The 22,428-nt window shown below is 44.0% G+C and overlaps 1 protein-coding gene across 1 annotated transcript in view; it reads right to left on the reverse strand.

Annotated features, from left to right (window-relative positions):
* LOC135548067 (protein Shroom3-like) overlaps positions 1-12,324 on the reverse strand; it is a 194,126-nt gene extending 181,802 nt beyond the window's left edge. Inside the window, 1 exon segment of the mRNA XM_064977303.1 lies at positions 11,479-12,324. Coding sequence (XP_064833375.1) covers positions 11,479-11,622 — 144 coding nt within the window. The 5' untranslated portion in view covers positions 11,623-12,324.
* Positions 12,325-22,428: the final 10,104 nt, after the last annotated feature.

Genomic DNA, 22,428 nt, shown 5'->3' on the forward strand with positions numbered 1-22,428 from the left:
CACATCACCCATCTGGAGGGATAAACTACACATCACCCATCTGGTGGGATAAACTACACATCACCCATCTGGTGGAATAAACTACACATCACCCATCTGGAGGAATAAACTACACATCACCCATCTGGTGGAATAAACTACACATCACCCATCTGGAGGGATAAACTACACATCACCCATCTGGTGGAATAAACTACACATCACCCATCTGGAGGGATAAACTACACATCACCCATCTGGAGGAATAAACTACACATCACCCATCTGGAGGGATAAACTACACATCACCCATCTGGTGGAATAAACTACACATCACCCATCTGGAGGAATAAACTACACTACACACCACCCATCTGGTGGGATAAACTACACATCACCCATCTGGAGGGATAAACTACACATCACCCATCTGGAGGGATAAACTACACTACACATCACCCATCTGGAGGGATAAACTACACTACACATCACCCATCTGGAGGAATAAACTACACATCACCCATCTGGTGGAATAAACTACACATCACCCATCTGGAGGAATAAACTACACTACACATCACCCATCTGGAGGAATAAACTACACATCACCCATCTGGAGGGATAAACTACACATCACCCATCTGGTGGGATAAACTACACATCACCCATCTGGTGGGATAAACTACACATCACCCATCTGGAGGGATAAACTACACATCACCAATCTGGAGGGATAAACTACACATCACCCATCTGGAGGGATAAACTACACATCACCCATCTGGAGGAATAAACTACACTACACATCACACATCTGGAGGGATAAACTACACATCACCCATCTGGTGGAATAAACTACACATCACCCATCTGGAGGAATAAACTACACATCACCCATCTGGTGGAATAAACTACACATCACCCATCTGGAGGGATAAACTACACATCACCCATCTGGTGGAATAAACTACACATCACCCATCTGGAGGGATAAACTACACATCACCCATCTGGAGGAATAAACTACACATCACCCATCTGGAGGAATAAACTACACATCACCCATCTGGTGGAATAAACTACACATCACCCATCTGGAGGGATAAACTACACATCACCCATCTGGTGGAATAAACTACACATCACCCATCTGGAGGGATAAACTACACATCACCCATCTGGAGGAATAAACTACACATCACCCATCTGGAGGGATAAACTACACATCACCCATCTGGTGGAATAAACTACACATCACCCATCTGGAGGAATAAACTACACTACACACCACCCATCTGGTGGGATAAACTACACATCACCCATCTGGAGGGATAAACTACACATCACCCATCTGGAGGGATAAACTACACTACACATCACCCATCTGGAGGGATAAACTACACTACACATCACCCATCTGGAGGAATAAACTACACATCACCCATCTGGTGGAATAAACTACACATCACCCATCTGGAGGAATAAACTACACTACACATCACCCATCTGGAGGAATAAACTACACATCACCCATCTGGAGGGATAAACTACACATCACCCATCTGGTGGGATAAACTACACATCACCCATCTGGTGGGATAAACTACACATCACCCATCTGGAGGGATAAACTACACATCACCAATCTGGAGGGATAAACTACACATCACCCATCTGGAGGGATAAACTACACATCACCCATCTGGAGGAATAAACTACACTACACATCACACATCTGGAGGGATAAACTACACATCACCCATCTGGTGGAATAAACTACACATCACCCATCTGGTGGAATAAACTGCACATCACTCATCTGGTGGGATAAACTACACATCACTCATCTGGTGGAATAAACTACACTACACATCACTCATCTGGTGGAATAAACTACACTACACATCACCCATCTGGAGGGATAAACTACACATCACCCATCTGGAGGAATAAACTACACATCACCCATCTGGTGGGATAAACTACACATCACCCATCTGGTGGAATAAACTACACATCACCCATCTGGTGGAATAAACTACACATCACCCATCTGGAGGAATAAACTACACATCACCCATCTGGTGGAATAAACTACACATCACCCATCTGGTGGAATAAACTACACATCACCCATCTGGTGGAATAAACTACACATTACCCATCTGGAGGAATAAACTACACATTACCCATCTGGAGGAATAAACTACACATCACCCATCTGGAGGAATAAACTACACATCACCCATCTGGAGGAATAAACTACACATCACCCATCTGGAGGAATAAACTACACTACACATCACCCATCTGGAGGGATAAACTACACATCACCCATCTGGAGGGATAAACTACACTACACATCACCCATCTGGAGGGATAAACTACACATCACCCATCTGGAGGGATAAACTACACATCACCCATCTGGAGGGATAAACTACACATCACCCATCTGGAGGGATAAACTACACTACACATCACCCATCTGGTGGAATAAACTACACATCACCCATCTGGAGGAATAAACTACACTACACATCACCCATCTGGAGGAATAAACTACACATCACCCATCTGGAGGGATAAACTACACATCACCCATCTGGAGGGATAAACTACACATCACCCATCTGGTGGGATAAACTACACATCACCCATCTGGAGGGATAAACTACACATCACCCATCTGGTGGGATAAACTACACTACACATCACCCATCTGGTGGAATAAACTACACATCACCCATCTGGAGGGATAAACTACACATCACCCATCTGGTGGGATAAACTACACATCACCCATCTGGTGGGATAAACTACACATCACCCATCTGGTGGGATAAACTACACTACACATCACCCATCTGGAGGAATAAACTACACATCACCCATCTGGTGGGATAAACTACACATCACCCATCTGGAGGGATAAACTACACATCACCCATCTGGAGGAATAAACTAGAGTAAAATAAAGTAGTGTACATACACTTGAAATAAAATTTGATTTGATTTTGATTTATACTCAAGTCTGTCTGAACGAATAAACCAACAACACACTATCTTGATAAAGGGAAGTAGGAAAACTTGTATGTCAATGGGCTGAAGTAAGTTTGTGGTACGCTCAGCCCGAGTGAATAAACCATTCACGGGCAACAATGCACAGAACTCATAGAGGGAAGTAGGAACTAGGAAGAGTAATGTCATGTCATTATGGACTAAACACATTAATGCCCATAATCATTCCTTCTGCATCAAACACACAGTAGCATTGTCAATCAGCATGTTCTTCACGTAGGAAGGAATGTGGAAAGCCACAAACAGTACCCTATTCCCTATGTAGTGCACTACTTTCAACCACGGCCCATAGGGCAATAGTAATGGAGACGCAGGGCGTTAGGAAGCAGGTGTAGTTGGAGAGTTTCATATAAATTAACATGTAATGATACAAAAACAAGAGACACGTTTGGACATGAGAACAACAGAGAACACCATTGTGTTCGTGAGAGTCTCTTCTTTCTATAGAGGGGTCATAATAGTTTTGATGGCCAAACCGTTTGAACGATACAGGCGATTCTATGAGAAGATGAGATGTCTCATGGTCTGACAAACACAGCTCTAGCTCTGTCACCTTTCACCGCAGATGGGATGTCTCATGGTCTGACAAACACAGCTCTAGCTCTGTCACCTTTCACCGCAGATGGGATGTCTCATGGTCTGACAAACACAGCTCTAGCTCTGTCACCTTTCACCGCAGATGGGATGTCTCATGGTCTGACAAACACAGCTCTAGCTCTGTCACCTTTCACCGCAGATGGGATGTCTCATGGTCTGACAAAAACAGCTCTAGCTCTGTCACCTTTCACCGCAGATGCAGAAGTGCGAAATCGGGGGATGCGGTGATTGAGACATATCCAATGCAATAAGATACCTCCAATATAACTGATTGATTTTTAATGAGATTTTTTTTATTACGCGAATTGAAATTTCCGCTGGGGAGCGGACATCGACTCTAGGGGGTTTTAAAGATACTATAGTCGTCGCATTTCACGTTGGTTTTTATCAACTACAAAAAGGTAAGATCTGTTTTTAATTCTTGTCCCGCTCTGCAAACACAAGCTTGTTAGCTAGCTAGCTCTGGTCTATCTTTCGAAAACATTATGTGTAATGGAATGGAACTGAGAGTCATGATCAAGGGCTAGCTCTGGTCCAACGTTAGCTAGCTCTGGTCCACGTTAGTTAAGACAACTCTCTGAAGTTCAAAGACATTTAAAGTTCCTTCATAGAAGCCGCTCCTCTGTAGGTATAATTCTGTGGGACTAATTCAGATCATTTTTATTTTATTTTTTATTTTACATTTATTTAACTAGGCAAGTCAGTTAAGAACAAATTCTTATTTTCAATGACAGCGGGTTAACTGCCTGTTCAGGGGCAGAATGACAGATTTGAACTTGCAACCTTCCGGTTACTAGCCCAACGCTCTAACCACTAGGCTACCCTGCCGCCCTGCATGTCCCAACAACAGAATGCCGAGCGCTTCATGCCCAGTGTGTTTTTTCTGGGTTTGAACCGGTTCAGAACTTAGTGTTTCTGGTCGGAACAGGGAACGGAACAAAGAAAAATATTGGTTCTGTTCAGAATGAAACTATTGAGAATTATTGGTAATACAGTGCCTTGCGAAAGTATTCGGCCCCCTTGAACTTTGCGACCTTTTGCCACATTTCAGGCTTCAAAACATAAAGATATAAAACTGTATTTTTTTGTGAAGAATCAACAACAAGTGGGACACAATCATGAAGTGGAATGACATTTATTGGATATTTCAAACTTTTTTAACAAATCAAAAACTGAAAAATTGAGCGTGCAAAATTAGGCACTGTAAGTGTTAGTGTTACCATGTTTGTGTAGCTAAACATTGACATGCCTCCAAGATTATCAAATTGAATCAGTTGCTCCACTGCAGAGCAGAATCCATTCCACACCATTCCACACCAGGTTTTACAGGGCACTCTGGATTGGAGCATCAAATTTCTGGTTTAATAACTATTCTCCAAACTTTGGCAACTCCCCTTAACTCACTGACCTCTATTCCCAAAATCAAAGAACATATCACGCCCTTCGACAAATCAGATCTGCTCCTCCCCACCTATAGACAGAAATTAAAGCCGGAAGCAATCATGGTAGGTTCTGTTCAATGTTGGTCTGACCAATCGGAAATTCATGCTACACGACTGTTTTGATCACGTGGACTGGGATACGTTCCGGGTCGCCTCGGGTATAACATTGATGACTACACTGACTGTTACATCAGAAAGTGCATTGAGGATGTTGTTCCTACAGTGACGATTTGAACAGATCCAAACCAGAAACCAAGATGGCAGAATTGGCTCAAAACTGAAAGCGTGAACCACCACAAAAAACCACAGGACGGTGACTGGGAACATGGAGGAGTACAAACAGACCAGCGACGACCTCCGTAAGTCAATCAAAGATGCAAAAAGACATTACAGGGCCAAATGTAGTCACAATGGCTCAGAAATGAGATGCATGTGGCAGGGAATTCAGACAATCACAGATTACAAAGGGAAAACCAACCACTTCCCAATCTCTGTAGCCGACTTGAGTAGGTCTTTCAAAAGTGTTAACCTTTTTGGGATGGGGGCAACATTTTCACTTTTGGGTGAATAGCGTGCCCAGAGTGAACTGCCTCCCAGTCTGTCCCAGATGCTAATATAAGCATATGATTATTAGTATTGGATAGAAAACACTGAAGTTTCTAAAACTGTTTGAATGATGTCTGTGAGTATAACAGAACTCATATGGCAGGTGAAAACCTGAGAAAAATCCAACCAGGAAGTGGGACATCTGAGGTTTGTAGTTTTTCAAAGCTTGGCATACCGAATACACATTGAGATATGGGTAAAGTTGCACTTCCTACGGCTTCCACTAGATGTCAACCATCTTTAGAAACTTGAATGAGGATTCTACTATAAAGGAGGGGCTCATGAGACCACTTTGAGTCTGTGGTCTGGCAGAGTGACTCAGTCTCACGATGCGCGCTCCCGACAGAGCTACCTCTCGTTCCAGTGCTTTTCTTCAGACAAAGGAATTCTCCGGTTGGAACATTATTGATGTTTTATGTTAAAAACATCCTAAAGATTGATTCCACACATCGTTTGACATGTTTCTAAAGGACTGTAAAGGAATTCTTTCAGTTTTTGTCTGGGCGAAGTGCCTGCACCTCATGAAGATGGATTACTAGACTGAATATGCTAACAACAAGTGGCTATTTGGACATAAACAATGGACTTTATGGAACAAATCAGTCATTTATTGTCGAACTGGGATTCCTGGGAGTGCCTTCTGATGAAGATCATCAAAGGTAAGTGAATATTTATGGTGTTATTTCTAACTTTGTTGACTCCAAAATGGCAGATATTCCACTGGCTGTTTTGGGTTCTGAGCGCCGTTCTCAGATTATGCTTTTTCCGTAAAGTTTTTTTTAAATCTGACACTGGCATTAAGGAGGTCTATCTTTAATTCTGTGAATAACAGTTGTATCTTTTATCAATGTTTATTATGAGTATTTCTGCAAAATTACCGGATGTTTTGGAATCAAAACATTACTGCACGTAACGCGCCAATGTAAACTGAGACTTTTGCATATAAATATGCACATTATCGAACAAAACGTACATAAATTGCGTAACATGATGTCCAATGAGTGTCATCTGATGAAGATCATCAAAGGTTAGTGATTCATTTTATCTATATTTCTGCTTTTTGTGACTCCTATCTTTGGCTGGAAAAATGTCTGTGTTTTTTGGACTTGGCTATGACCTAACATAATCATATGTTGTGCTTTCGCTGTAAAGCATTTTTGAAATTGGACACGATGGGTATCTTGGTTTATCTTTCATTTGCTGTATTGGACTTGTTAATGTGTGAAAGTTACATGTTCCTAAAAAATTGTTTTGAATTTCGCACGCTGCCTTTTCAGCGGAATGTTGTCGAGGGGTTCCGCTACCTGCCCTAGAAAGGTTAACCCACGCAAAGCTGCCGGCCCAGACGACATACCAAGCCACGTCCTCAGTGCATGTGCAGACCACCGGCTGGAGTGGTTACGGACATATTCAATCTCTCCCTATCCCAGTCTGTTGTCCCTACTTGTTTCAAGATGTCCACCATTGTTCCTGTACCCAAGCAAGCAAGGTAACAGACCTGAATTACTATTGCTTTGAGAGACTAGTCCAGGACCATATAACCTCCACCTTTTCCGACACCCTAAACCCAGTACAATTCGCATACAGCCCCAACAGATCCATGGACAACACAATCGCTGTTGCACTGCACACCACCCTATCCCACCTGGACAAAAGGAATACCTATGTGAACATGCTGTTCATCAACTACAGCTCTGCTTTCAACACCATGACTCCCTCCAAGCTTATCACTAAGCTCAGGGCCCTGGGTCTGAACCCATCCCTGTGCAACTGGGTCCTAGACACCAAGGGGCGAGGGCTGGCAACACCTCTGCCACACTGATACTCAACACAGGGGCCACCCAGGGGTGTGTGCACAACCCCCTCCTTTACTCCCTGTTCCCCCATGACTGCGTGGCAACGCACGACTCCAACTCAATCATCAAGTTTGCTGATGACACGACAGAGGTAGGTAGTAGGCCTGATTACCAACAACGATGAGACGGCCTACAGGCAGGAGACTAGAGGTGGAGCAGTGCCAGGAAAATAACATCTCCCTCAACATTAAAAAACCCTGAAGGAGCTGATGGTGGACTACAGAAGACAGAAGAGGGAGCACGCCTCCATCCACATCGATGGGGCCCCAGTGGAGAGGGTCAAAAGCTTTAAGTTCCTTGACGTACACATCACTAGGGACCTGAAATGGTCCCACCACACTGCCACCGTGGTGAAGAAGGTGCAACAGCACCTCTACAATCTCTGGCGGCTGAAGACATTTGGCATGGCCCCTAAGACCCTCACACTTTTACAGATGCACCATTGAGAGCATTCTGTTGGGAGACCATAAACCGAATGGCTCTCCAAAGGGTGGTGCAGTCAGCCCGACGCATTATAGAGGGCACGCTGCCTGTACTCAAGGACATTTACAACACTCTGTGTCAAAGGAAAGCTGGGGGCTGTGCTTTGGCAAAGTGGGTGGGGTTTTATCCTGGTGTCCTGTGTGAATTTAAGTATTCTCTCTCTAACTCTCTCTCTTTTCTCCCTTTTCTCAAAGGACCTGAGCCCTAGGACCATGCCATGAAAAGCCAACTGACATTTACTCCTGAGGTGCTGACCTGTTGCACCCTCTACAACCACTGTGATTATTATTTGACCCTGCTGGTCATCTATGAACCTTTGAACATCTTGACCATGTACTGTTCTAATCTCCACCCGGCACAGCCAGTAGAGGACTGGCCACCCCTCAGAGCCTGGTTCCTCTCTAGGTTTCTTCCTAGGTTCCTGCCTTTCTAGTGAGTTTTTCCTAGCCACCATGCTTCTACACCTGCATTGCTTGCTGTTTGGGGTTTTAGGCTGGGTTTCTGTACAGCACGTTGAGATATCAGTTGATGTAAAAAGGGCTTTTTAAATACATTTGATTGATTGATTGATCTCCAGGCCATCAGACTGTTGATCAGCTTCTATCTCCAGGCCATCAGACTGTTGAACAGCCATCAAGCTATCTTCTGTAGTGAGAGACAAAGATACTCACTTACACAAATCACACATCATACAACATCATACACAAGCTGACTCCTGTACTCACATATATACACACACACACACACACACACACACACACACACACACACTGACCCTAGCCAACGCTGCTGTCCCATGTATACAGAGACATTAAACACTGGACACTTCCTGTTTCTTTTATAGCTGTGTATTTATTTACTGTATTCTCACATAGCTCATTCTAATATATCTAATATCTATCTATCTGCATATTGTTACACTGTTTATAGACACTGTGTATATACTGGATTCATCCCTGAGGGGATGGAAAGGGAAAGGGGGATACCTAGTCAGTTGTACAACTGAATGCCTTCAACTGAAATTTGTCTTCCGCATGTAACCCAACCCATCTGAATCAGAGAGGGGAGGGGGGCTGCCTTAATCGACATTCACGTCTTCGGCGCCCAGGGAACAGTGGGTTAACTGCCTGGGGTGGGTTAAAGCGTTAAAGACTAAGATTGAATCCTACTACACCGGCTCTAATTTTACAGACAACAAAGGGAAACCCATCCATGAGCTGCCCAGTGACCCGAGCCTACCAGACAAGCTAAATGCCTTTTATGCTCGCTTTGAGGCAAGCAACACTGAAGCATGCGTGAGAGCACCAGCTGTTCCGGACGACTGTGTGATCACGCTCTCCGTAGCCAATGTGATCACGCTCTCCGTAAGACCTTTAAACATGTCAACATTCACAAGGCTGCAGGGTCAGACAGATTACCAGGAAGTGTACTCAGAGCATGCCCGGACCAACTGGCAAGTGTCTTCACTGACATTTTCAACCTCTCCCTGACCAAGTCTGTAATACACACGTTTCAAGAAGACCACCATAGTCCCCGTGCCCAAGAATGCGAAGGTAACCTGCCTATATGACTACTGCCCAGTTGCACTCACGTCGGTAGCCATGAAGTGTTTTGAAAGTCTGGTCATGGCTCACATCAACACTATCATCCCTGAAACCCTAGACCCACTCCAATTCGCATCTACTACAGCTCAGCGTTCAACACCATATTGCCCACAAAGCTCATCACTAAGCTAAGGACCCTGGGACTAAACACCTCCCTCTGCAACTGGATCCTGAACTTCCTGACGGGCCGACCCCAGGTGTTAAGGGTAGGCAACAACACATCTGCCACGCTGATCCTCGAGGGCCCCTCAGGGGTGCATGCTTAGTCCCCTCCTATACTCCCTGTTCACCCATGACTGCGTGGCCAAACATGACTTCAACACAATCATTAAGTTTGCCAACAACACAACAGTGGTAGGCCTGATCACTGACAACAATGAGACAGCCTATAGGGAGGAGGTCAGAGACCTGGCAGTGTGGTGCCAGGACAACAACCTCTGCCTCAATGTGAGCAAGACAAAGGAGCTAATCGTGGACTATAGGAAAAGGCGGGCCGAACAGGCCCCCATTATCCTCGACGGGGCTGAAGTGGAGCGGGTCAAGAGTTTCAAGTTTATTGGTGTTCACATCACCAACAAACTATCATGGTCCAAAGACACCAACAGTTTGGCATGAGTCCCCAGACAGCTTGGCATGAGTCCCCAGATCCTCAAAATGTTATACAGCTAGACCATCGAGAGCATCCTGACCGGTTGCATCAGCGCCTGGTATGGCAACAGCTCGGCATCTGAACGAAAGGCGCTACAGAGGGTAGTGAGTACGGCCCAGTACATCACTGGGGTCAAGCTTCCTGACATCCAGGTCTTATATACTAGGCGGTGTCAGAGGAAGGCCCAAAAAATTGTCAAAGACTCCAGTCACCCAGGTCATAGACTGTTCTCTCTGCTACCGCACGGTACCAGAGCTCCAAGTCTAGGACAAAAAGTCTCCTTAACCGATTCTACCCCCAACCCATAAGATTGCTGAACAATTAATCAAATGGCCACCCGGACTATTTACATTGAACCCCCCCCCCCCCTCCCATAGATTACATTTGGACTAGTGATACAGTGTTATTTGGGTTAGTTTTTCATTATTTATTTGTGCACTTGTTTGACAGGAGCTAGTAACATAAGCACTATACTGCATTGTTGGGAGCTAGTAACACAAGAATTATACTGCACATCTGCTACAATTCTGCTATTACATCTGCTAAACTGTCTACACGACCAATAAACTTTGATTTGATTTAGATTTAGTTGACATACTTTTGTCTGTACCAGCAAAGAGGTTTACCAGGGAACCATGCAGGCATGGTGAATGGCCCCATTCTTCAACACTGGGTCAGAGAAATAGAATTAAATAATCAACTGTGTTTGGTTAACATTTATTCACTGGATCGGTATTCAGTCTGCTACTAACTAAAAACATGAATTTACTCTTGATGAGGCAGATGGAAAAACACACATCAATATCTGACTTATCAAGGATAGCGCTCCTTGTTATGATTTTGTTGGTACAGGTATTTGTTGCAACATGTAGTGCGGATTTGAATACTATTTGAATCAAAATTGCTCAACCCTCTTCTTGGAAAAAGCACATTTTATCAGACATGGTAACACTGTCACAAGACACTCTCCTGGGGAAGTAACAATGTTGCCCTCGGGGACTCTTCATCAATATTATAGACAGCTGTGTTCATAGCAATAGCTATGAGCCATAGGCCTGAATGCAATATAAAAACTTGGGGAAGGAGGATTAGTTAGGACAGAGGTGGCAAGCAACACCTGACACACACACACACACACACACACACACACATGAACACGCACGCACGCACACCTTCCTTACCTTTGAGATGATCAACTCCTCTCCATGTTCCAGACCTCCTTTGAGCTGAAACCCCCAGGGTGCCCCACCCAGGAGCCGAGCCTCCAGAAGCAGCGTCTTTCCTCGGTGTATGACTGTGCTGTAGCTTGGGAGACTGCTCTCCATAATCACTAGCACCGCCGAGGTAGCCTAGCCTGGTGGCTCGGTCCTATTCAGTCCAACAGACACACTGCATAGGGGAAATGAAGCCGAAAAGATGGAAGAACCGATTTTTCTCTTCTCCTTTTCTTAAAGTCTTCCCGAAGAGCATAGCAAGAGGGGAATGTCCACTCCTGAAGGATAAATCATTTCCTAGCATCACCGAATATTAAGTCAGCAAATGAAACATGGTTTGCCAATCTAACGGCAGTCTAGTTTAAACAAGTTCACTTTCGTTCCAACAGTCAGCAACAAGTGATGAAAATTAAACAGCCCACAAAATAACATTAAATGGATAGAACAAACGACAAAAAATAGTCACGTTTACTGAAAATGTAGATAGCTTCACTTTTGATCGTTTGTCAGCCCCTCTTCCTCCTCCGACACTACTTTAGCATCACAATAGAATTTGCTACAATCCACTGGGCTGGGAGAAAGGGAGCGCTCTTCCCTCGCCAGCGAGCTGGTAGCATTGCGATCAGGTCAATTTGCCCTGTCAGAAAACAACGGTTTGCGCACGAGACTTCGACACTTCATTTGCCTACTCTCTAAAACTACCCCAAGTTGATTCTCAGCAACCTTTAAATATAGAAGTCTACTTATTGCCTTGATGCGCATTACCTCTCCACTCCAGTTCCATGGATGCAAGTTTTGCCTCCCACTCCTCTCTCCTCAATGGATGAAGGAGGGTAGTGCGCATGTGTGGAGAGGAACGCCCTTCAGCAGGCTACGCGGCCCGTTTCTTTAAAAAGTCAAGCACTGTCGAGACTGTGGCGAAACCAAATGACATACGCGCTTTAGTCCATTTAACACCATGAAAGGTCTCTTTAATTTATCCTGACACACATACTGTGAAACACAAACACGGCATCCCACGCCACGGCCATTCCGTCATTGTGTATTGATTAGTTTACCGAAATTCCAAGTCAAGCACGTCAGGGGGGGATAAAATAATAAGAAACAACAGCTTCCGTAGGACTTAATCTAAATAGATGTGACACCTGACCCAATGTTAACCAAAACTATTTTCATGACCTCTCGATGAAGAAGGGAACTAGTAGATAAGATGTTTCCTCAGGTCATTTCTGTCTTATTAAGGTCAGTCAGACATGTATGATATCTTCAGATGACGACAATGCTGGTTAGGCTATCACAGTTCACACACATTGCACCAGATTTCTGATTTAGACCGAGTAGGCCCTAGGCTATGTTGACACTAATCTGCATTCCTTCATTACCGTGTCGAAATGGAAGTCGTGAATCAGCTACAGTATATACCAATTGCCTCGCATCTAATAGTAAGATGTAGATAACCAATCAATTTGACAACAAACAAATATTTTACTATTAGACACTTATAATTATATTATTATTGGATAGATGACCAACACAGACAGGGCTTGATTACACCTCTCAGTAGCTCAGATAGCCTCTGTCTGCTTGTCAGTGTTACTGTGTTGACGCAATGAAACATCATGAAGATGCTAAAAATGGAAGGCTGGGGATTATGCACCTTGGCCATAAATACTCATCTTCATCCACTGTTAATGACCACTGTTAGAGGGCCTCTACACTCCTGGCTCCTGTACACACAGGATGAGGTCATGAGGTCCTAATGCATTCAGGAATTGTTCCTCTCTGTGAGGTGGTAGACCTGAAGTCGGAGCTTACTTACATACATACACACACTGGTTCCGACTTAGTTGTGACCCAAGCTGCAAAAACAATGATGGGTTTTCTATTAATGCTTCTGTCACACATAGGCCTGTGTCTGAACAACGAGTACCGCTCGCCATGGGTGCCGCAATCAACTTTGGAGTTTCAAGTTTTATTGCGTACGCTGTCCAAACAAATGCTTACTTGCAAGTTCCTTCTCGACAAATCAAATCAAATGTTATTTGTCACATGCGACGAATACAACTGGTGTAGACTTTACCGTGAAAATGCGTTGCTTTTACAAGCCTTTAACCAACAACGCAGAGTTTAAAAATACAAATAAAAAAGTAACACAAGAAGAATAAAATAAAATACACAAGAATGGAGCTATAAACAGGAAGTACCAGATCAATGTGGAGCTATATACAGGGAGTACCAGATCAATGTGGAGCTATATACAGGGAGTACCAGATCAATGTGGAGCTATATACAGGAAGTACCAGATCAATGTGGAGCTATATACAGGAAGTACCAGATCAATGTGGAGCTATATACAAGGAGTACCAGTACCAGATCAATGTGGAGCTGTATACAGGAAGTACCAGTACCAGATCAATGTGGAGCTCTATACAGGAAGTACCAGATCAATGTGGAGCTATATACAGGAAGTACCAGTACCAGATCAATGTGGAGCTCTATACAGGAAGTACCAGATCAATGTGGAGCTATATACAGGGAGTACCAGATCAATGTGGAACTATATATAGGAAGTACCAGATCAATGTGGAGCTATATACAGGGAGTACCAGATCAATGTGGAGCTATATACAGGGAGCACCAGTACCAGACCAATGTACAGAGGTATGAGGTAACTAGGCATCAGGATAAATAATAAATAATAATATGAGTAAAATAAAGAACAGACTAGCAGCAGCAAATGATGAATGTGAAAATGTGTGTGTGTGTTGTGTCTGTGTGTGTGTGTGTGTGTTCGAGTATCATTACTTGACTATTTAGCAGTCTTATTGATATTTATAAATGGTGTGTATATATATGGATTAAAAAAGGTGAGTAAATCACAGTTCCATGGGTGTTTTCGTAACTCTTCAACAATGCATTAGAAAAGTGGAGTATATAAGCTACTGCCTTCCACAAGAGGATGGAAAAATTTAAATTATATTTGAAATAAACCATTTTAGATCTTGGATCATGATATTTTCAGATGGGGTGAGGGGGCAAATCGAAAGAAGTATGTGTTTTAATCGTATTATATCTGTAAAGGTCCAGTGGACGGGGAAAATGAGAAGAATGTTTTTAAAGTTAACGGAGCCATTTGTTATTGTGTCTGAACTACAGCTGGGCTGAATTAGCGAGGAGCAAAAAGTCATATTTGATTCTTTTCATGTCCAGGGCTAGATGAAAGACTTGTCTTAGAGAAGAAAATACACGTCTTATATAAGACTTGGGCCGTACCGACACACTGTTTAAACAACGGACAGATGGAAGGTTTATAATATGCATCTCTGTGCCAAAATTGCAATATTGTAGAAATTGACCACTTCTTGGGTTCCGTTTGTACATCTACATTCTGTCAATGCGTGTCTTCATGATATCACTATGCAACAATTATGTACATAAACAGGAATACGTTTGTCTATGTTTTACAAATCGTCATAGAAAAAAACCCACATAAAATACTGTTGCTGTATTGAATATTTTTCTATAAATACGGTTTTCCTTAAACATGCTATTCATTATTACAACGCTACTACCATGTTATTATCACAATTGAACGCTTCGCTTGTGAAACAATATATATATATATATATATTAACTGTGTTCTCCGCTCAATGATGGCCACGGGGTGGCGGTGTTGAGTTACGTAAAGGAATCTCATGCTTCAGTACAATACCAAACCAGGATTTAGCCAGGGTCTGGGAATGCTGAAAGCAGACTTAAAGGAAGTTCTATTGAATTACACACGCCAACATACATTTCGCACTGTTAGTATCAATCTACTGATATTCCCAATGAATGCCATCTCTGGCTGGTGCAGGAATGAAGGAATTCATCAACATTTTATGTTTTAGTATTCTATTGAATGACTCTGCCTGCTTTACGAATAGTGATGGCATTTACTGCACATTTCTGTATTTCTGACATCCCTATTCATATATTCAAAATGTTTATGTGATCCTAGAGCAGAGCAGGCAGTCTCCAGTACGGTATGTGAGGTAATCTGGCAACCTGGCTGACCAGACCAATCAGTCTCCAGTATGGTATGTGAGGTAATCTGTCCGACCGGACCAATCAGTCTCCAGTATGGTATGTGAGGTAATCTGTCCGACCGGACCAATCAGTCCCCAGTACGGTATGTGAGGTAATCTGTCCGACCGGACCAATCAGTCCCCAGTACGGTATGTGAGGTAATCTGGCAACCTGGCCGACCAGACCAATCAGTCTCCATTAAGGTATGTGAGGTAATCTGTCCGACCGGACCAATCAGTCTCCAGTACGGTATGTGAGGTAATCTGTCCGACCGGACCAATCAGTCCCCAGTACGGTATGTGAGGTAATCTGTCCGACCGGACCAATCAGTCCCCAGTACGGTATGTGAGGTAATCTGTCCGACCGGACCAATCAGTCTCCAGTACGGTATGTGAGGTAATCTGTCCGACCGGACCAATCAGTCCCCATTAAGGTATGTGAGGTAATCTGTCCGACCGGACCAATCAGTCCTCAGTACAGTATGTGAGGTAATCTGTCCGACCAGACCAATCAGTCTCCAGTACGGTATGTGAGGTAATCTGTCCGACCGGACCAATCAGTCTCCAGTACGGTTTGTGAGGTAATCTGTCCAACCAGTCCGACCAGACCAATCAGTCCCCAGTAAGGTATGTGAGGTAATCTGTCCGACCGGACCAATCAGTCCCCATTAAGGTATGTGAGGTAATCTGTCCGACCGGACCAATCAGTCCTCAGTACGGTATGTGAGGTAATCTGTCCGACCGGACCAATCAGTCTCCAGTACGGTATGTGAGGTAATCTGTCCGACCGGACCAATCAGTCCCCATTAAGGTATGTGAGGTAATCTGTCCGACCGGACCAATCAGTCCCCAGTACGGTATGTGAGGTAATCTGTCCGACCGGACCAATCAGTCCCCAGTACGGTATGTGAGGTAATCTGTCCGACCGGACCAATCAGTCTCCAGTACGGTATATGAGGTAATCTGTCCGACCGGACCAATCAGTCCCCATTAAGGTATGTGAGGTAATCTGTCCGACCGGACCAATCAGTCCCCAGTACGGTATGTGAGGTAATCTGTCCGACCGGACCAATCAGTCTCCAGTACGGTATGTGAGGTAATCTGTCCGACCAGACCAATCAGTCTCCAGTACGGTTTGTGAGGTAATCTGTCCAACCAGTCCGACCAGACCAATCAGTCCCCAGTAAGGTATGTGAGGTAATCTGTCCGACCGGACCAATCAGTCTCCAGTATAGCCACCTCAGCTGCCTTCCATTAGCCTTCTTCTCTATGCAGCTGCAGGTACCAGGGACTGCTAGGACATTTACCTTGTTGGTGGTCATAAGTATTGGCAGTACTGACAATGTGCCAATAGAATGGAGTCTATCGCTCTGTTGATCCCCTGTAGTGTCTTCTTTACATCTTTCAGTAAGCCTTGTGACATCATTGTCTCCACACCAACATATTGGCAGCTACTTTTTAGTTTAGACAGTGCTCCAAGATACAGAAATGGTTCAATTTTGTTCTTTGAATCTAACAGATACACTAGTCTGTGTCCTACAAACAAGAAACTGTTTCTGAATACAAAACACATTTTATTCTATAATGTTGTACTTTTTGTGTGTGTGAGAGAGAGAGTCAGAGGGACTCCCAGTCTGTCTCTGGTGCTAGGTTGTTCTCAGAATCACACATTTACCACTTTTAAACTGTACTTGTTGCTAAAACTAGCTATTTATAGCATTACATTAAAGGTAAGATATTAACTTGGAATGGAATATGGAACCAATGGAATTGTTTGTGATTCTATTTCTGTGTTCTGGATCCCCTTCCTTACTTTCCAGAAAGGACCTTTTATAGACTGTCCCCACTGAAGGTCAGTGGTAGCCATAGCGACATCACAGACAGTAGGAGGAGTGGTATGTTTTATTAATAGCATGAGAGAGTCACAGGCAAACAGGCTCCACAGAGGTACACAAAGAGATAGATTACTCTTAACCATGACAGACAGACGGTAACCTACGTGAATGGAATTATACCCGAGTGGTCTGTCATAGAGATATAGGTGTGTTTCAACTTCCATTACATTGGGTCTGTCATTTTGTCATGTCAATTTAACTTTCATCTCCAACACGAGATACAAGCGTTTGGATATCCTTCCCACCTTGTGCCAAATAAGGGCCCCTGATGAAAACTGAGAAGGGGTCAGCATGGTGAGAGGGGTCACATGGTCACATGCCTCATGCTTAAGATGAAGGCCACTGTCCTGTCAATCAAGCCATGCAGGGAAACAAAGACCCTCCGCCACTGTCCTGTCAATCAGCCCATGTAGGAAACAGAGACACGATGTGTTGAAAGTCAGGGTCGTGTTCATTACTAAATGGAAAAACATTGACTGAAACAGGGAGGGAAACACTCATTTTATTTTTTATTTTAAAGTTTTGCTACAGTGCCCCCTACTGAACACAACCAGGGTTTCACTGTCCTCGTGTGACAGTCACATGCTGTAGTCTGCCTGTCAAATAGAAAACAGTCAGTTACTCAGCAGTTAAGACCTCTGCCTTAGCAAGGAGTGAGCGCTGATCCCAACTTACCTCTGTGTGAAGTCCTGTCAATAGAGGATTACTCTGAGCCTCGAGGAGGAAGTTATAGCACACACACTTTTCATTTTCACATTAACACTAAAAGGGTGGGATTTTTCCTGCAAATGATTAATAAGTACACACGGTACTTCGCAGTGTCTTATAAGGGGAATTTTTGATTTGACAATTCAAAACAAATAAAATGTTACATTTGGCAAAAGATACCGAAATTGTGGATGGTACATACGCATAACATTCAAGAGATCTGTTTCTATTGAGGTCCTCTATAAAGCTGCAGGGAGAAATCAAGTGTCATGGGCACTCTGGTGTAGACTGATTCATTTGATGGTTATGCAATCATTTTCAGTATGTGATCCCAATGGAAATTAGGCCCACAACCTCTTCTTACCGATGAGACAGCAATATCTGGGCCCTCAAGGAACTACAATGGAAACTGGAAACCACATATCCTGAGACCGCATTTATTGTAGCTGGGGGATTGTAATAAAAGAAAATGTTACCGCCAGTCTATCAACACATTCTTTGCCTGTAGCTTCAAATACTCTCGACCATTGTTACTCTCCCTTCCGGGATGCCTACAAGGCCCTCCCCAGCCCTCTCTTTGGCAAATCAGATCACGACTCCATTCTGCTGCTCCCTTCCTATGGCTGGAGTGTTTACGGACATATTCAATCTCTCCCTATCCCAGTCTGCTGTCCCCATTTGCTTCAAGATGTCCACCATTTTTCCTGTACCCAAGAAAGCAAAGGTAACTGAACTGAATGACTATCGCCCCGTCGTCACTCACTTCTGTCATCATGAAGTGCTTTGACAGACTAGTTAAGGATCATACCACCTCTACCTTACCTGAGACCCTAGACCCACTCCAATTTGCTTACCACCCCAATAGATTCACAGATGATGCAATCGCTATTGCACTACACACTGCCCTAACCCATCTGGACAAGAGGAATACCTATGTAAGAATGCTGTTCATTGACAACAGCTCAGCATTCAACACCATAGTATCCTCCAAGCTCATCTTTAAGCTTGGTGCCCTGGGTCTGAACCCTGCCCTGTGAAACTGGGTCCTGGATTTCCCCACGTGGTGAATGTAGGAAACAATCCCTCCACTACGCTAATCCTCAACACGGGCCCCACAATGGTGTTTGCTCAAATCAAATCAAATGTATTTATATAGCGCTTCGTACATCAGCTGATATCTCAAAGTGCTGTACAGAAACCCAGCCTAAAACCCCAAACAGCAAGCAATGCAGGTGTAGAAGCACGGTGGCTAGGAAAAACTCCCTAGAAAGGCCAAAACCTAGGAAAAAACCTAGAGAGGAACCAGGCTATGAGGGGTGGCCAGTCCTCTTCTGGCTGTGCCGGGTGGAGATTATAACAGAACATAGCCAAGATGTTAAAATGTTCATAAATGACCAGCATGGTCAAATAATAATAATCACAGTAGTTGTTGAGGGTGCAGCAAGTCAGCACCTCAGGTGCTGAACAGTTGAAACTAGAGCAGCAGCACGGCCAGGTGGACTGGGGACAGCAAGGAGTCCTCATGCCAGGTAGTCCTGAGGCATGGTCCTTGGGCTCAGGTCCTCCGAGAGAAAGAAAGAAAGAGAGAATTAGAGAGAGCATACTTAAATTTACACAGGACACCGGATAAGACAGGAGAAGTACTCCAGATATAACAAACTGACCCTAGCCCCCCGACACATAAACTACTGCAGCATAAATAATGGAGGCTGAGACAGGAGGGGTCAGGAGACACTGTGGCCCCATCCGATGATACCCCGGACAGGGCCAAACAGGAAGGATATAACCCCACCCACTTTGCCAAAGCACAGCCCCCACAACACTAGAGGGATATCTTCAACCACCAACTTACCACCCTGAGACAGGGCCGAGTATAGCCCACAAAGATCTCCGCCACGACACAACCCAAGGGGGGTGCGCCAACCCAGACAGGAAGATCACGTCAGTGACTCAACCCACTCAAGTGATGCACCCCTCCGAGGGACGGTATGAAAGAGCCCTAGTAAGCTAGTGACTCAGCCCCTGTAATAGGGTAAGAGTCAGAGAATCCCAGTGGAAAGAGGTGAACCGGCCAGGCAGAGACAGCAAGGGCGGTTCGTTGCTCCAGAGCCTCTGTTCACCTTCACACTCCTGGGCCAGACTAGATTCAATCATATGATCCACTGAAGAGATGAGTCTTCAGTAAAGAATTAAAGGTTGAGACCGAGTCTGCGTCTCTCACATGGGTAGGCAGACCATTGCATAAAAATGGAGCTCTATAGGAGAAAGCCCTGCCTCCAGCTGTTTGCTTAGAAATTCTAGGGACAATTAGGAGGCCTGCGTCTTGTGACCGTAGCGTACGTGTACAGTGCCTTGCGAAAGTATTCGGCCCCCTTGAACTTTGCGACCTTTTGCCACATTTCAGGCTTCAAACATAAAGATATAAAACTGTATTTTTTTGTGAAGAATCAACAACAAGTGGGACACAATCATGAAGTGGAACAACATTTATTGGATATTTCAAACTTTTTTAACAAATCAAAAACTGAAAAATAGGGCGTGCAAAAATATTCAGCCCCCTTAAGTTAATACTTTGTAGCGCCACCTTTTGCTGCGATTACAGCTGTAAGTCGCTTGGGGTATGTCTCTATCAGTTTTGCACATCGAGAGACTGACATTTTTTCCCATTCCTCCTTGCAAAACAGCTCGAGCTCAGTGAGGTTGGATGGAGAACTTTTGTGAACAGCAGTTTTCAGTTCTATCCACAGATTCTCGATTGGATTCAGGTCTGGACTTTGACTTGGCCATTCTAACACCTGGATATGTTTATTTTTGAACCATTCCATTGTAGATTTTGCTTTATGTTTTGGATCATTGTCTTGTTGGAAGTCAAATCTCCGTCCCAGTCTCAGGTCTTTTGCAGACTCCATCAGGTTTTCTTCCAGAATGGTCCTGTATTTGGCTCCATCCATCTTCCCATCAATTTTAACCATCTTCCCTGTCCCTGCTGAAGAAAAGCAGGCCCAAACCATGATGCTGCCACCACCAGTTTGACAGTGGGGATGGTGTGGTCAGGGTGATGAGCTGTGTTGCTTTTACGCCAAACATAACGTTTTGCATAGTTGCCAAAAATTTCAATTTTGGTTTCATCTGACCAGAGCACCTTCTTCCACATGTTTTGTGTGTCTCCCAGGTGGCTTGTGGCAAACTTTAAACAACACTTTTTATGGATATCTTTAAGAAATGGCTTTCTTCTTGCCACTCTTCCATAAAGGCCAGATTTGTGCAATATACGACTGATTGTTGTCCTATGGACAGAGTCTCCCACCTCAGCTGTAGATCTCTGCAGTTCATCCAGAGTGATCATAGGCCTCTTGGCTTCAACTCTGATCAGTCTTCTCCTTGTATGAGCTGAAAGTTTAAAGGGACGGCCAGGTCTTGGTAGATTTGCAGTGGTCTGATACTCCTTCCATTTCAATATTATCGCTTGCACAGTGCTCCTTGGGATGTTTAAAGCTTGGGAAATCTTTTTGTATTCAAATCCGGTTTTAAACTTCTTCACAACAGTATCTCGGACCTGCCTGGTGTGTTCCTTGTTCTTCATGATGCTCTCTGCGCTTTTAAACGGACCTCTGAGACTATCACAGTGCAGGTGCATTTATACGGAGACTTGATTACACACAGGTGGATTGTATTTATCATCATTAGTCATTTAGGTCAACATTGGATCATTCAGAGATCCTCACTGAACTTCTGGAGAGAGTTTGCTGCACTGAAAGTAAAGGGGCTGAATTATTTTGCACGCCCATTTTTTCAGTTTTTGATTTGTTAAAAAAGTTTGAAATATCCAATAAATGTCGTTCCACTTCATGATTGTGTCCGACTTGTTGTTGATTCTTCACAAAAAAATACAGTTTTATATCTTTATGTTTGAAGCCTGAAATGTGGCAAAAAGGTCACAAAGTTCAAGGGGGCCGAATACTTTCGCAAGGCACTGTAGGTATGTACGGCAGGACCAAATCAGAGAGATAGGTAGGACCAAGCCCATGTAGTGTTTTGTAGGTTAGCAGTAAAACCTTGAAATCAGCCCTTGCCTTAACAGGAAGCCAGTGTAGGGAGGCTAGCACTGGAGTAATATGATCATATTTTGGGGTTCTCGTCAAGAGTCTAGCAGCCGTATTTAGCACTAACTGAAGTTTAGTTAGGGCTTTATCTGGGTAGCCGGAAAGTAGAGCATTGCAGTAGTCTAATCTAGAAGTAACAAAAGC

This window comes from Oncorhynchus masou, chromosome 11, assembly GCF_036934945.1.
Source record: "Oncorhynchus masou masou isolate Uvic2021 chromosome 11, UVic_Omas_1.1, whole genome shotgun sequence".
Classification (NCBI taxonomy): Eukaryota; Metazoa; Chordata; class Actinopteri; order Salmoniformes; family Salmonidae; genus Oncorhynchus; species Oncorhynchus masou.